The sequence below is a fragment of the Gossypium arboreum genome, chromosome 6 (assembly GCF_025698485.1).
Source record: "Gossypium arboreum isolate Shixiya-1 chromosome 6, ASM2569848v2, whole genome shotgun sequence".
Lineage (NCBI taxonomy): Eukaryota > Viridiplantae > Streptophyta > Magnoliopsida > Malvales > Malvaceae > Gossypium > Gossypium arboreum.
This window is the reverse complement of record NC_069075.1, coordinates 132,474,510-132,488,870: the sequence shown is the minus strand read 5'-3', so window position 1 is coordinate 132,488,870 and position 14,361 is coordinate 132,474,510. Positions and strand designations below refer to the sequence as shown.

At 33.7% G+C, this 14,361-nt stretch overlaps 2 protein-coding genes across 6 annotated transcripts; one reads left to right on the top strand and one right to left on the bottom strand.

Annotated features, from left to right (window-relative positions):
* Positions 1 to 3,565: 3,565 nt before the first annotated feature.
* On the top strand, positions 3,566 to 8,534 carry LOC108485739 (probable ethanolamine kinase). Its single transcript, XM_017789582.2, has 11 exons — positions 3,566 to 3,750; positions 3,961 to 4,052; positions 4,355 to 4,461; positions 4,829 to 4,934; positions 5,289 to 5,411; positions 5,696 to 5,787; positions 6,470 to 6,554; positions 7,392 to 7,497; positions 7,609 to 7,675; positions 8,071 to 8,163; positions 8,263 to 8,534. The coding sequence occupies exons 1-11, from the start codon at positions 3,650 to 3,652 to the stop codon at positions 8,380 to 8,382; spliced, it is 1,092 nt and encodes a 363-aa protein (XP_017645071.2). The 5' UTR covers positions 3,566 to 3,649; the 3' UTR covers positions 8,383 to 8,534.
* Positions 8,535 to 8,961: 427 nt separating this feature from the next.
* On the bottom strand, positions 8,962 to 13,159 carry LOC108486765 (F-box/kelch-repeat protein At1g55270-like). 5 transcript variants are annotated; one of them, XM_053029708.1, is made up of 3 exons: positions 12,134 to 13,135; positions 11,696 to 11,831; positions 8,962 to 10,554 (listed from the first exon to the last, which is right to left on the bottom strand). In XM_053029708.1, exons 2-3 carry the CDS (start codon positions 11,720 to 11,722, stop codon positions 9,295 to 9,297), a joined length of 1,287 nt encoding a protein of 428 aa, XP_052885668.1. In that variant the 5' UTR covers positions 11,723 to 11,831; positions 12,134 to 13,135; the 3' UTR covers positions 8,962 to 9,294. The 5 variants fall into 5 exon arrangements, with proteins under 5 accessions (XP_052885668.1, XP_052885669.1, XP_052885670.1 ...); XM_053029709.1 differs by having other exon boundaries at positions 11,696 to 12,422; positions 12,518 to 13,135; XM_053029710.1 differs by having other exon boundaries at positions 12,518 to 13,135.
* Positions 13,160 to 14,361: the final 1,202 nt, after the last annotated feature.

Genomic DNA, 14,361 nt, shown 5'->3' with positions numbered 1-14,361 from the left:
AGTGCCTCATCGACCCATGATCGAAGTATCCCAGTACACTTCCAATCCTATGACATGCCAATTATAACCAACCTAGCCCGACACTATTAATAGGGTATTCATTTCACTTAAATTTTTAGATAACAGTCAATATACATTGCAATTCAAGTGTTCACAACTCAATTCAATTCAATACAATAATAGCATTACTTACCTCTATATTACTTACCATATATATATATATGTAAGTAATGCAATAAAAATTTTTAAGTTCGGTTTATAGAAATACAAACCGTAAATTGTTCGGATTACTCCCCGTCAACTTTCTATTTTCCTTTCTTTGTCGATGTCTCCGGTACTACGTTAGCTACGGAAATTAAACAATTTATACTATTAATACAATAACAATTCACAATAAATAATTAATTTTTCTATTCAATTCAAACCTCAATTTTCAATTTAATCCTAGTTAACACTTTTACTTTTATCACTCAATTCATACTTCATTACTATTCAATTTCTTATCATATTCACCTTAAACATTAGACATACATGGTAAAACCTAGTTTCAAGTTTCTTTCAATTTAGTCCCTCAAACATAAAACTTATAACTTCCTTTACAATTTAATCCCTTAATCAATTCTAACTTGATATTTATTCAATTAAATCCTAATTCAAGAATTTGTTCAACATAACTGATATCTAAAAATCTTCTAACTTTCAAAATTTTCACTTACATCAAGTAATATTTGTTTTTAGAACTCCAAAAACATCAAAATTATAAAGAAAATGACTTAATTGACTTATCAAATTAAGCTTCAAGCTTCAAACCCTAATTTCCCCTTTTTCTCTTCTCCTTTCTTTTTCTCCCAATTTTTCCCCACTTTCTGTTTCTTTCCTTTTTCGATTTTGTTTCTTTATTTCTTTTATTTTTTATTATATGCTTTATTTTATTATTATATTATATTATATTAATATATTATTATATTAATTTCTTAAATACTAAGTATATAATATATGTACATTATATATACACATGGAATAATATTTTCCATACATTACGCACTATTCCCTTTTATGGGTTATTTATTAATTGAGTCCCTTTAATTTTCTTTAGTCGATAATTAAACTTTTACACTATATTCAATCTAGTCCTTACACTAAATTAACCTTAATTCAAGCTAATTCACCTAGCCAAAATCTAATTAATCACTCTACTAACATTCGTAAATATTTCTAATAAATATTTACGAACCCAATTTCTGAAATAATAGGCCAAAAACTCGATTTTCGATACCCATAAATTTCAGGTCATTACAGTATTGCTCCCGTTAGACTTCTTATGTCAGGATACGGATCAAATAATAAATATTCCTTTTTAGGTGGTCTGCGAGCTACAGCTTAATCGATTAGTTATGAAATACCATTAACTCTATGTATTTTATTAATATCTCTACGTGCGATTCGTTGAACTAGAAAATTTTATTTTACCTATTCCTTTCGTTCTAGAAAATAAGTTGAGTTGATAAACTAAATTAGATAGTTAGATATGAGTGAAAGAAAGCAGCTTATAAATTCACAGTAAATTAGACAAAAAAAATAGAATCTCATTTCCTATGTACAAGAGTTAAGTGGAAGAAAACGTAAGTGGAAGAAGTCTTTACCCAAGACGGTTTGATTAGTCAATCTAGCTTGAAGCGGGCTCAAAAGATCAACCGTATAATGGATTTCCATACATGTATTGCTAAACAAACGGGGGATTGAACAAAAAACGAGTGGATGGTTAGGAACACCAAAATACATAAAGGACTGGTAATGGAGATTATGTAAATTATATAAAAAGAGACTTCTGGATAACATAAAAAGAATACTAATTAGGGCTTTAAATTCGTAGAAATGACTAGGCAGTACTCCCCATGATTCCGATCCAGAGTATCCTCCTATCTGCCGGTTAAAGTAATGACTATCAGGAATGAAATAATCCTTTACTATTTTTTAGTTTAAGCTCCATTCATGGTTTTATCATATCCAAGTAGAATAGGAACGAAAAAGAAACAATAAAGAATAAAAAAGAAATCTTTTTTTTTTATTCTTTCTTTCATAGATATAGAGAGATCTAATCCATGTCATGATTTATGAGCTAATGGAATGTTTCATTGTTTTCGTAATAGACGAAAACAATAGGTTGAAATATCTATTGATATTCTACAAGAAGTATTTTATTGAAGGCTTAAGTTATTACTCAACAAATAAAAATTAAAATTATGAACGAGTGAGATCAATTCAGAAATACCTTTTTTTTTATTCTTCAGAATATAGCAGACAGAATTCCATTGGTATAATTTTGGACCTTCCAGTCTATTTTTCTGTCTATTCTACAACCATACGAAGATAAATAATACTAATTAGGTCTTAAAATTTATTTGTGACCTACGAGGAGCTTTATGAGGCGAAAATCTCATAAATTATACGCCCCTTGGTTGAATCATAAGCACTTACTTCACTTTTGTTGACTCTATCCCACGTTGATAAAACTCTCCAGAAACATAACCTAAAATCAGATCTTCATTGTCTAAAGGAATCCGGAGTGGGAGTGATTTACTAATTAAACCTTCATAAATCCATTTTTTTTGTTCTTTTATTCCAGGTAAAACTTTCTTGCCGTATCAACTACCGTAGGGCAGGAGGAGTTCTATTAGACAACCCGTGCTTTTTTTTTTCACAAATGGATAGTTTCAAATACAATTCGTATACCGGACAGATTACCATATATAACACAAAATTTCTCCACCGATTCCTTCTAGTCGAGCTTTCCGGTCTGTCATTATACCCCGAGAAGTAGAAAGAATTACAATCCCCATCCCGCCTAAAATCCTAGGAATTTGCTGATAGTTAGAATAGATTCGTAGACCTAGTCGACTGATCCGTCGTAAATTTAAAATAGTTCTATGTGGTCCTTTTCTATTCCTTCTATGTCGTAAGGTTAAAACCAAAAAATATTTGTTGCGTTCCCAATGTTTCCTTACGTTATCGATAAAACTTTCTCGTAAAAGTATTTTAACAATGTTTTCAGTGATGTTAGTAGATCCTATTTGAATCGTTCCTTTTCTATTCATATCAACATTTCGTATAAAGGTTATTATGTCAGCAATAGTGTCCTTACCCATGGTAAACTAAATTTTTTGTTGCTCCCGAATTTTGATATAACCAACGTGGTCTTTTTTTTTTTTACTTAGTAAAGGTATATACGTGAGACACAATCTACTAATTAATCTATACCATTCAAATACTCTAAATACTCTAACTATACTTGGGTCTCATCTTATAATACCTCGAGAGCTAATGAAACTATTTTAGTGAAATTTAACTGTCGTAGGGATTAACTGTGCAATTTGTTAGCAAATAGATAATATTAGTGACTATTTCGTAATAAATTGAAATTCGATGTCCAAAACGTAAGTTTACCCATTTTTAATTCCCATATAGTAGACTCCATCGATTTCTCCTAATTTTCCCCATTGTTTCTATTATTATTCATTCATTTATTATGGAACTGCCTGCCGTTTCCCGAAATAAATGGAGTTTAGTGGTCCAAAAATGTCTTGGAAATTTAGCCAAACTTTTAAATTTAAGCTCCAAGAATTAACAACGGGGGCAACGGAAGACCGCCATGGACATCGCACCAAGCGTAGCTATCCACGATTCAATCCCTCACCATCCTCTCTCCGTCGATACCGCTCTTTCTTTCCCCGTCATGTCTCATCGCGTCATGTTATTTTCTTCCCCGTTCTCTTTTTCTGTAAAATTTAATTTTCAGCTCTTAGCTTGCATTGTCTTATGGTTTCATTTTCATTTTCTATTTGACGGATCTTCAAGTTTTATTTCATTGCTTTTAAGCTAAGTATGACAAGCTCAAACGCCTGGAATTTCGAATTTATTTTGTTTTTAATGACATTTTTCTCGGTTTATATATTTAGACAGCGACGTGTGTAAGAAACTGTTCAGGAAATGGGAGAAGTTGGACGATTCTCGTTTCTCCGTCGAGACTGTATCAGGCGGCATAACGAATCTTCGTGAGCCCTTGTCTTTTTGTTGTTTATTATGGAAAATTAACGTTCTACGTAGAGGAGAGAGTTAGTTTGTTCGTAGTTATTAGAACGATTTTTCTAGCACAATTTTCTTATCGTGTTTCAGATGGGAAAAAGAATATGAACTAGAATTTTTTTTAAAAAAGTCCGTAGTACGAGGCTAGAGATCGGTTTATTGATTGTTCTCGTGTTTATTTTATATTATCTTTTTCTTTTATTTTATTTTTTGCGGTTTTTGGTTGAGTTTGTGGCAATTTATTTGCTAAGCGTGAATAAATTTAATGCAGTGCTAAAGGTTTCTGTGAAGGAAGGAAATGGAGATAATGTGGCTGTAACAGTTAGATTATATGGACCTAATACTGAATATGTCATCGATCGGAAACGTGAGTTGCAGGTATTCCCGCTATACTTGTTCGATTCTTCTTTCTGTAGAAAATTGTCTTCGAAAATATCGTATTTTTTAGCTGAATGATATTGGTGCGCATAATATTACCTTCATAATGCTCAAACCTTGCTTAAAGGAATTGTTGGACTTGGTTTAGGATTTCTTTTGAAATATGTTTCTTACATGCATGTAATTGAGGTGGCAAAGATATGCTTAGTAATTCTTTTTGATGTTCTGCTCAACTAAATTCTAGCTATTTGTAATTATTAATTCATCCCAATCTTTTATTTTTTTGGTTTCATTGCCATCTTTCTAGTTGATGACCCTTTTCTTTCCTTTCTTTACTTTTTAATTGCTCACTTCATATTGTGTTTAGGCAATCAAATACCTCTCGGCTGCAGGATTTGGTGCTAAATTGCTTGGAGTTTTTGGAAATGGCATGGTGCAGTCTTTTATAAATGCACGTACCTTAAACCCAGCAGGTAAGCATAAGAGAGATTACCCATGGGAGTAAAACTGCACCTGAAATTGTGTTCTTTAGAAATCAGAAATTTGAGAAGATTTATGCCTTGAGCAGCTTAATCTCATGTTTTGCACTGGAAGCATGCTTAAGAAATTTGTCTTCCTCTCTTAAAGCCTTTTATTTCCCTGTTTATTGTATAACTATTATTGATATTGACATAGTCTCATAGTATATTAAATTTAATTTAAGAAGTCACTGACTTCTTTGCAAGTAATTACTACCTTTAGTATTGGAAATTGTTCTTTAACTCAACTGCTAGCTATCGTTGGGCCTGCAATCTTTGCACTGATAATTTTATCTATCCCCTTGACAGACATGAAAAAGCCTAAGCTGGCTGCTGAAATTGCTAAGCAACTTCGTAGATTCCATCATGTGGAAATTCCTGGTTCTAAAGAGCCTCAACTATGGGTTGACATCTTCAAGTTCTTTGAGAAAGGTTTGGGAACCAACTTTTTCCACATGATTTTATGTCAGTTTTTTACAGCTAAAATAAATTTTACGTATGTCTTCCATTGTAGTGACTTCAGTACCCGTTTTCTTTCTTTCATTAATTTCCCAATTTTGGCTTTTAAGAGAGACATTCATTGTCTGGGGTTTGGACTGATTACAGTCTGCTATTGTCGATGGTCCTCACTAATGCGGGACTCGTTTAGTTTGTTCTCAAGATTATTGCCTAGCAGTACACAATGTAATCTAATGCTTTGGGGCCTTCTGTTGCAGCATCTTCTCTCCGGTTTGAAGCTCCCGATATGCAGAGGAGATATGAGACAATTTCATTTAAGGAAGTGCACGAGGAAGTTACACAGCTGAAGGTAAAATCTCTATTTGTATATGGTTTATTCATCTCATGCAGATGAAGGAAAGGTGTTACATGTTTATTGGCTTGGAAGATAAGGATGATTATGGTGTGATTTGCTGTCTAAATTTTTTAATTCAAACCAATCCAAATTACAACAAGAATCATCTCCGACAAAACGGAAAGAATTTGCTTGGTTTGGTTTCTTATTTGGTTTTCGCCTCAAAAGTCAAAATCATGTAAACTATGACATGAAAAAATAATGAAAGAAAAAGTCATCCCTTAAATTTGGAGTGTGTATAACTTCTCCTCAGTGGAAATTGTAATCTAAATAATGCTTATATATTTTAGACATAAATAAATATGTAAAAAACTTCCTCAAATAAGATAATAAAATAATAGTATATATTATATTATTTATTTTTAGTTTGGTTTTTGGTTTGGAATTTGGATAGGCTTTAAAATATTACGAAACTAATATATAATTTGGTTTGCTTCCAAACTGAAATTTTTTAACTCCGAAACCAAACAACTCCAAACGAAAGCAATGGGTTTGATTTGTATTTTTGGTTTAACCAAATAATACTCAGCCCTATCAGGAAGTCTTGCTGTTCTGTCTTTTATTTTTTATTATATTTTGATTCTTGTAAGATCAAGAACTTTATCCCAGTTCATGAGAGTATCTCTTGATGGACCAGGAATTAACAGATCGACTTAATGCTCCGGTGGTGTTTTCTCACAATGATTTACTTTCTGGAAATTTGATGCTTGATGATGAACATGGTATGTCTCTGAACTTATAATCTTGAGTTTGAATGATCTGTTAGCCTGCCATCTTTCCTCTTGTTCTGTTGATACTGGAAGAACATACATACATACATACATAGTATTCAGCTTAGGTTGCCGGGAGGCGTAGGCTGCTTGCAATGTGGAAAATCTCGAAAAAATGTAATCTGTACTGGGTTTTATTGCTTTCTTGTTAAACCTAACCTAAGGCCACATTCAAGAGATGGATAATAAATCCCCATGGACCTTTCTTTTTCTATTTCTGAACATTGCCTATTTCCAGCCAAAATTAGTTTGTCTAATATGATTGAGATGTCATTATCAGACACTTCAGAGCATTTAAGAATCGAAAGAAGAACAGGGAAGAGCCATAAAGTGCCATCTGTCTGTATTTTCATATTGTTTTACTTGAAACTTTGTCCACTGTCAACTGTGCACCAGCAAATGTCCAAATTGTAGTGTCTATGTTTTCATCTGATTTGAACACAACTTGCAACATGTTCATAGTCGAGTGTAATATGACATGTATGGATACATAGAATGGTGTCTCTACTCGATTGGACATTACTGGGTTGAAAATCTGGCTTTATCATTATGATAAGGGTTTTTTTTCTTCTTATAATTCCTAATAAAGATACTGGCCCTGTCACCGTGATAAACACATAGGATAGGATGTCTTGAGAAATCAAAACCTCAAAACAAAAGAATTTGATGTTATCTTGGTTCCTAATTGCTGGATTCAATCCGAGAATATTTTCTTTATGCTTCCCTTACCTATAAGTTGTTTCAATTTCTTAGTATGCTCACCTAACTGTTGATCTTGTCAATGTCCAGATAACCTCTACTTCATAGATTTCGAGTACGGTTCATACAGTTACAGAGGCTATGACATCGGAAATCACTTCAATGAATATGCAGGCTATGAATGTGATTATAGTTTGTATGCTTCCTCTATATTTTCTGCCTTATAATTCTGTGCTTCTTTTCTGCAGCCAAGTTGTGTATTTGAATAGCTTGATACCTACTGATATTGAACATGGTGTTAATGTAGGTATCCTAGTAAAGATGAGCAGTTCCATTTTTTCAGGCATTATTTAAAACCTGAAAAACCGTATGAGGTATGTAAGGGTATCTGATTAGTTGCATATGTGATTTGAACAATAAGAGGCTTCAACTTGGACATGAATGTAACTTTCTTTTATTTGTATGAAAAGAACATGTTTATCAATTAAAACAAATGTTATCCGGCCTCATTGATGAGTCTTGGACACGGGTATCTATTGAGTTGTTATTCATTCAAACCGATGTTATTTGGACTCGGTGATGAGTGTTGGATATGTGTATCTGCTATGGGTACACTCAAATTTTTTTAGTTTTCCTATTTGAGTATGTTACGGATACATGTAGAATGCGAGTACTTTAAGAGAATGAAGAGTTTGAGTAACTTAGTTCTAAAATTAAATCCAATTTTGGAAAAATATCTACATTGAAAGCTCCTTGTGTTTAACCGCAGGTACCGGAAAAAGATCTTAAAGCTCTGTATATCGAGACAAACACGTTCATGTTAGCTTCGCACTTGTATTGGGCTTTATGGGCCCTAATTCAGGTACTCCTTTTCTCCACCTAGCCTTTCCAAACCCAACAAACCATAACATATATCTAAGTCGTATCTTTTTTTTTTTTTTTTTCCTGCTAATTGTTGTAGGCAAAGATGTCTGCCATAGATTTTGATTATCTGGGTTATTTCTTCTTGCGGTATAATCAATACAAGAAAGAGGAGCAGATGTGCTTGCACAATCTCACTTATCAGTCTAAAAAAGCATAAGATTGTATAGTGTCATGCCCAAATAGCAAAATCATGTATGCAATGGACTTGAAAGAGCACTTTGTTTACCTTTTTTTTTTTTTTTTTTGTAAAATATTGTTTTTGCATCCCATTTTTGAGAGACACAGTTGATAAACAAGATTGAAAGAAAACTAGTAGATTTACAGTGATCATCAAATATTAAACGTTCATATCCAAAATTCAAGTTCAAAATGGGTTACAAATCACCAAAAATAGGCGCAATTGATGCATTCGGTTGTGTCAATTTTAGTTAAATTAAGGTTTATTAAAACGGGTAAATTCATTGGTAATGATATCCATAACCAAAATGATTGAATTAATTGACTTTAATAAATAAATTAAATTAATTTAACTCAATAAATTTGATAAGATCAATTATTTTTAAAAGTGGGCGGTCAAATCAATTAAGTAATTAAAACTGAGTGAAAAAATAATAACCAATGTAATAGTTGTATTATGAGTGAATGTTATGAGAGGTGGTGGCAAATGTCGTTTCAAGCTGTGACCCATGGTTTAAAGTTTATGAAGATAAGCATAGCATGGGAGAAGAGTAAGACCTTATTATGGCACAAAACCATAGTGGGTTCAGGATCTCTTGTACATTTAAAATACATGTTGATTATGTTGAAAAATTTGTGAAAGAAGTGATGAACAAGCTTTTTCAACTTTCTACATGTAATGTAACAACGATGTATTTATATAAATGTTTATACTCCTACCAAATCTAGCAAAACCACAATTCCTCATTAATATCACCTTCATACCTTAATGGTGTATCCGATCCTTTGACTTTGACAAAGCTGCTGGATCTTCAACCCCATCACATTCCAAGAGATACCAAGAGGCTTCAGCTACTGAGCCCAACCCTATATTGGAAAACAAAATTTACAATCAAGCTTGGAGAACCTGGCAGTGAACAATGTGGCTTTTCAGCCGGTTCCGCCCAGCAAGGCTAGACCAAAGATTTGTAAACAAGGTCTTGAACTGACCCTTCCCTGCTATGGTTTCCCATAAATGTTCAGCTGTAGCTCCCCTCAGATCGTCGGATTTTGTAACATCGACCAAAGATACACTCATATTATTCCGAATGATGCAGAGTTTCCTGTTAAGTGGAATGAGAGCTGCTGCTTCTAAAGCTCGAGAATTGCCCAGATGAATCCTACTATCAATATGCTTTCCCCAAGAATCAGTCACTTCATCATAAACCCTTAGCTTACAACCATCCTTGCACTCCAAAGCATAAAGATGGCCGTTTAAGGAAGTACATGGGTTCCGCCAGCCTGCAACCATTCCGTTATAGACGGGGTACCAGTTATCAGTTTCAGGTTGGTAGACCTCACTCATTACCTGTTGGTGAGGTCCAAGGCCCTTCAAGAACCACTTCCCCTCGTATACAACCCCAATGAAGGGCACCATTGCCGTGCTCATATCTGAAATATAAGACCATCTATTCTTGTTGGGATCATAGACTTCAGCAGACCTCAATGATCGATGTACCCCTTCATTCTCTCCACCAGCAACATACAAGCAATTGTTTATAACACACGAACCAAAGAAATGTCTTCGACGAAGCATATCTGGGGCACGGTGCCATTTGTTTGTCCTAGCACTATAAAATATGACTCGTCGCATTGATCCTTTTAATGGATCCTTACCACCGAATAGATAAAGGTGGCAACCACTGAGTACAGCACATCCAAAGCCAAGGGCTTCAGAGTACTCCTTAGGGACAGGAGGAAGTGGCTGCCAGAGCTGGTATACAGGATCAAAGGCATGCCAAGAAATTTTTCCATCTCGATCTCTCTTAATTACATATATCCATTCTTCAGCAATTCCAAGGCTCTTACGGAGTGAATAAAAGAAGTTACCAGACAAAAGTCTATACCATCTTTTGCAGACCAGGCGGAGCTTTCTGTGCTCAACCCGTGGGACACGTATTAGGCAAGCAATAGCAAGATCATCAGGGAGTCCAGGGAGCAGAGGAGACTGGTTACGGCTCCTATCACCACGTGTTGCCTTGCTCCTTGTCGGATGAATGGATGGTTTAATATCAGGTTGGAGACACAGCTTTGTACCAGGTACATATCTTTTGGCTCCAGCAACAGTTTTGAGTCCAGCATCCACTCTACATAAACAAGCTGTTGTATCAACCTGCCAAGAACATTCACAATTAGTGAGAGTTTTTTTCTTACCGAATATATCATTTATTTATGATGATCGAAGACATTTCTAGCATGCATGATCTGCTTATCAATGTTTAATACTTGATTTATGACATCTTTTATTGTAAACCCCGGATGCCAACATACAAGCAACAATTACCATGTTGAGTAGATGTTGCACTTGGTTTTCTATAGTCAGTACGATGAAAGGGGGCGGGGGGAACAGTATTGCAAGATCCAATTAACAATCCAAACCATAAGAATCAAAGACAATTCCAAAAATACTAAAGGAATACAAGACTTGTGAGTGGAAGCAGGACATCTTGGATTCCTTTTCCATTAAGAGCCATACTGATAGTATTAGACAGTCAAGTACACAAAATAAGATGTTGAAAGAGAACAGATTTCAACATTGAGGATGGTAATGCACCTTCTAACCTAATTTCACAGCATCATAAAGGTATCTATTGCAACTATTCAAAGCCATAAAAAAACCTCGAGTTGGTTAACGCTTTGGTTTCACATTTTACGTACTTACCATCCATAACAATTCAGAAAAAAAAAAGAGCTTGGAAGTTTAAGACAAAGCCATGAAGATTGTAAATTCAGCTAACATGTTTTTGTATATATTACCAATATTATTATGTTCACCACTTCTTCCACATAAATGCACGCACAGCCAAACAATAAAATGAGTCTACCGAAGAATAGTTTTTCAGACAGACTAAAGCTAAGAATGGTCAAGCCATCAATAAAAGAAGGATGGTACAAAATCAATCACAATCGTCAAGAGAGAGCTAACTTTCCAGCCTCTAAGAAATATGAGGTCCATGTTGTTTGCTAAGTTTAAAAATCAAAATATAGAACAACGAATTGGACCGCCGAGCCACTGCAATATGAGAGTCAGATACAAGTATGTTTTCAACACCGAGTATGTTCAATATTTGAAGGATCATCATACTAGAGTGTTGGACATGGATACTTGAAGAAAAGCTCTTAACCAGCATAGCATCAAGTAGTTAGAAAGGCAAGCATAAGCTATTATCACCATAAACCATTTAAATAGCATTTATTCAAACAGATGATAAGATTGAATTGAAAAGCAGAAAGGAAGGGGCTAATTAACTTACCAATGGAGGTTGAATCATTCTATCCATGCTTTCCTGGTTCAACAACAACTAGCCAACACCAAATTCACCCACAACCCAACCTCCAGAATCAAGCCCTATCTCTCAATCATCATTCTTCCACCCAACAAAACATCAACTACAAATAAACAAGTTTCACTATCGTCATCATTTCACTTCAAAGATTTTCCATTTTCAAAACAGCCATCTCAGAGATCTATACAGATTAAGGAATCGTTTCTTATGAACCAAAATCAAAAGGGGCTAACTTTTAATCTTTCCAAAATCCACAGCTTGAATGAAAATCTTAAATATAAACACACCTAAAGCTTAACGATCAAACACCTCAACAATCTATCAAAAGAAAAAAAAAAGTGAATTTGCAATATGAAGGGGGAGTTCGGAGCTCAAAAACCAGAATCAGTCAAAATTTGTGATTACCATCCAAATCCAACATTTTAAACAGGTAATCTCCAAAACCCATGCGTGAAATCAAAAACCCAAATACACCATAACACGACTTGCCATGGACTCAAAATGGAGAAAACAGAAACCCCAGAATCTTATCTTTTTGGTATTAAGAACTCAAAAGAGGAAAGGGAAAGGAAAAGAAAACATAAGATGCGAGACAGCACAAAAAATGGGGGCAAAGAGAGCACTGAAAGAGGAGAAAGAGTCCCATTAAAATGTATCAGTGGAGTTCAGGGCCCATCTACCTCAACGGCACAACCTACCAAGCAAAAGAGTTTATTCAACAAGAGAGAGAGAGAGAGAGAGAGAGAGAGAGAGAGAGAGAGAGACCAAAAGAAAGAAAGAAAAGCAAACCTAAAACATCAAAAGGTGGAGAGAAAGATGAGGCTTAAATGATGACACTTTGGTGGTTTGTTGTAATGGGGAGCAGAGAAGAGAAGAGAAACTTTAATAGCAAATCACAAATAGGAATATAACTGTTGCCCCTTGCCTGTTGTTGAACATTCAACAAGCAATTCAATCCCACTCCCCCCTTCTAGTTTTGAGACAAAGATTTTGTTATTTTATTTATTTATTTCTCACAGATTTTCAGAGAACTGGACAAAGATTCAAAAACAAACACAGTGGGTCTCACACCTTCCACAACTCCAGCAAATGGTACATGATAGACGACTACACCAAATTTATTACACATCACCTAGTTCCTACTCCACAAAGGAGCATTGGGCCATTTTTCTATCTTGTCTGAAAATCATGATCATTGATGAAAATGGGTCCAATCCCCTAGTTGTTCTTCTTACTCAGATCTGAGATCACAGTGATTGGATTCTGATTGCCAAACAGAGCTATCAACTTTATAAATATTATATATGTATGTACACATATTTCTTTCCAATTTTCAGACTGTTTAATTTGAAGCCATTTTTACTCTGCATATACATAATGTTTTCTGTTTCAAATGATAATCTTCAATAGTGTGCTTTAGATGATATTTATGTAAAAAATATAATTAATGGTTTAATGTATGCTTCTGAATTAATACAAGTAAAATTATTTATTATTTTTAAAATAATAATTACTTCATCATTAATTGTTAATAAATATCCTTTTCTTCTTCTTTTACATTATAGAAGTAAACTTGGTAGGTTGGAATTTTGAATTAGAACTATCCATAGGTTATTTGGCAGTAAATGTATCATGATAAGAATTAAATTGTATTTTCTTTTCTTTAGTAATAAAAAAATAGAAAAGAAAAGTAAATTAGTCTGTGTAGGTTAGATAAAAAATAAACTAATTTTTTCTATTAAAATTTCATCAACTTTACCGTTAAATAATAACATTGTTGATAAAATAAATAATTAATTATATGTGACGTCCACGTATGCCTTATATTGGCATACATTAACCAATTTTAATAGTAGAAACAGATAAAATTTTTAATAGACTGCTCTTTGATCTAATATATAAAGTTTAATTTATCCAATTTTTCTAGTAGGAAAGATAAAATATAATATGAATCTTAATACTTAAAAAATATTTTTCTATAAAATTTGAATAGGAAATAATTAGGGAGGCATACCCTAATTTCCGAAGAAAATCCCCCCTCCTATAGAAATCGGTGGTTTGAGTAAAAAAAGGGAACCCTTTTCTGACTTTCAATTTTAATGAAGAATATAGAATTGAGAGATGGTGGACTAGGGAACTTGCAAATTGGTTGTTAGAAAAGTGAATGCTGGTCAGCTGGTCAACACATCTTCATAAATTAGATACAATGTTTTAGTTTATTAATTAAGTATTTGCCTTAAATCTAACTATAACATTAATTTCTATCCAATTCTTCACTATAAAATTTATTTCTTTTTAACTCGAAATTCTCTTAATTATTAGAAGAGTAAATATGTCAAATTAAACTAAAATTCAACCAACTCGTATGATTAAAATCCAATTCTTCACTTATAGTTTTCTTTTTCCAAGGAGGGAAGTGCATTTTAGCTTTGTTGCTTTTTGGTGTGGACAATTGGACTTTAACAAAACTAGGGCTATTAGATCCCAAAACTATGCAATGAACCTTTCTTCTTACACGGTTTGGAAATTACTGAAAAAGAGTGAAGTAGAAGTGTTTCATAGGACAAGCAAATTCTTTTGTAAATGTAAATAAAAAACAAGAAATGAAAAGGTACCATTCACTTCATGAAATA

Coding starts and splice junctions, on each gene's coding strand:
- LOC108485739 (XM_017789582.2), top strand. CDS start 3,650: ATGGACATCGCACCAAGCGTAGCTATCCACGATTCAATCCCTCACCAT. Junction 3,751..3,960: donor GTCATGTCTCATCGCGTCAT/GTTATTTTCTTC, acceptor ATATTTAGACAG/CGACGTGTGTAAGAAACTGT. Junction 8,164..8,262: donor CTTTATGGGCCCTAATTCAG/GTACTCCTTTTC, acceptor TAATTGTTGTAG/GCAAAGATGTCTGCCATAGA.
- LOC108486765 (XM_017790979.2), bottom strand. CDS start 11,722: ATGGATAGAATGATTCAACCTCCATTG. Junction 10,555..11,695: donor GAATGATTCAACCTCCATTG/GTAAGTTAATTA, acceptor TGTTCTTGGCAG/GTTGATACAACAGCTTGTTT.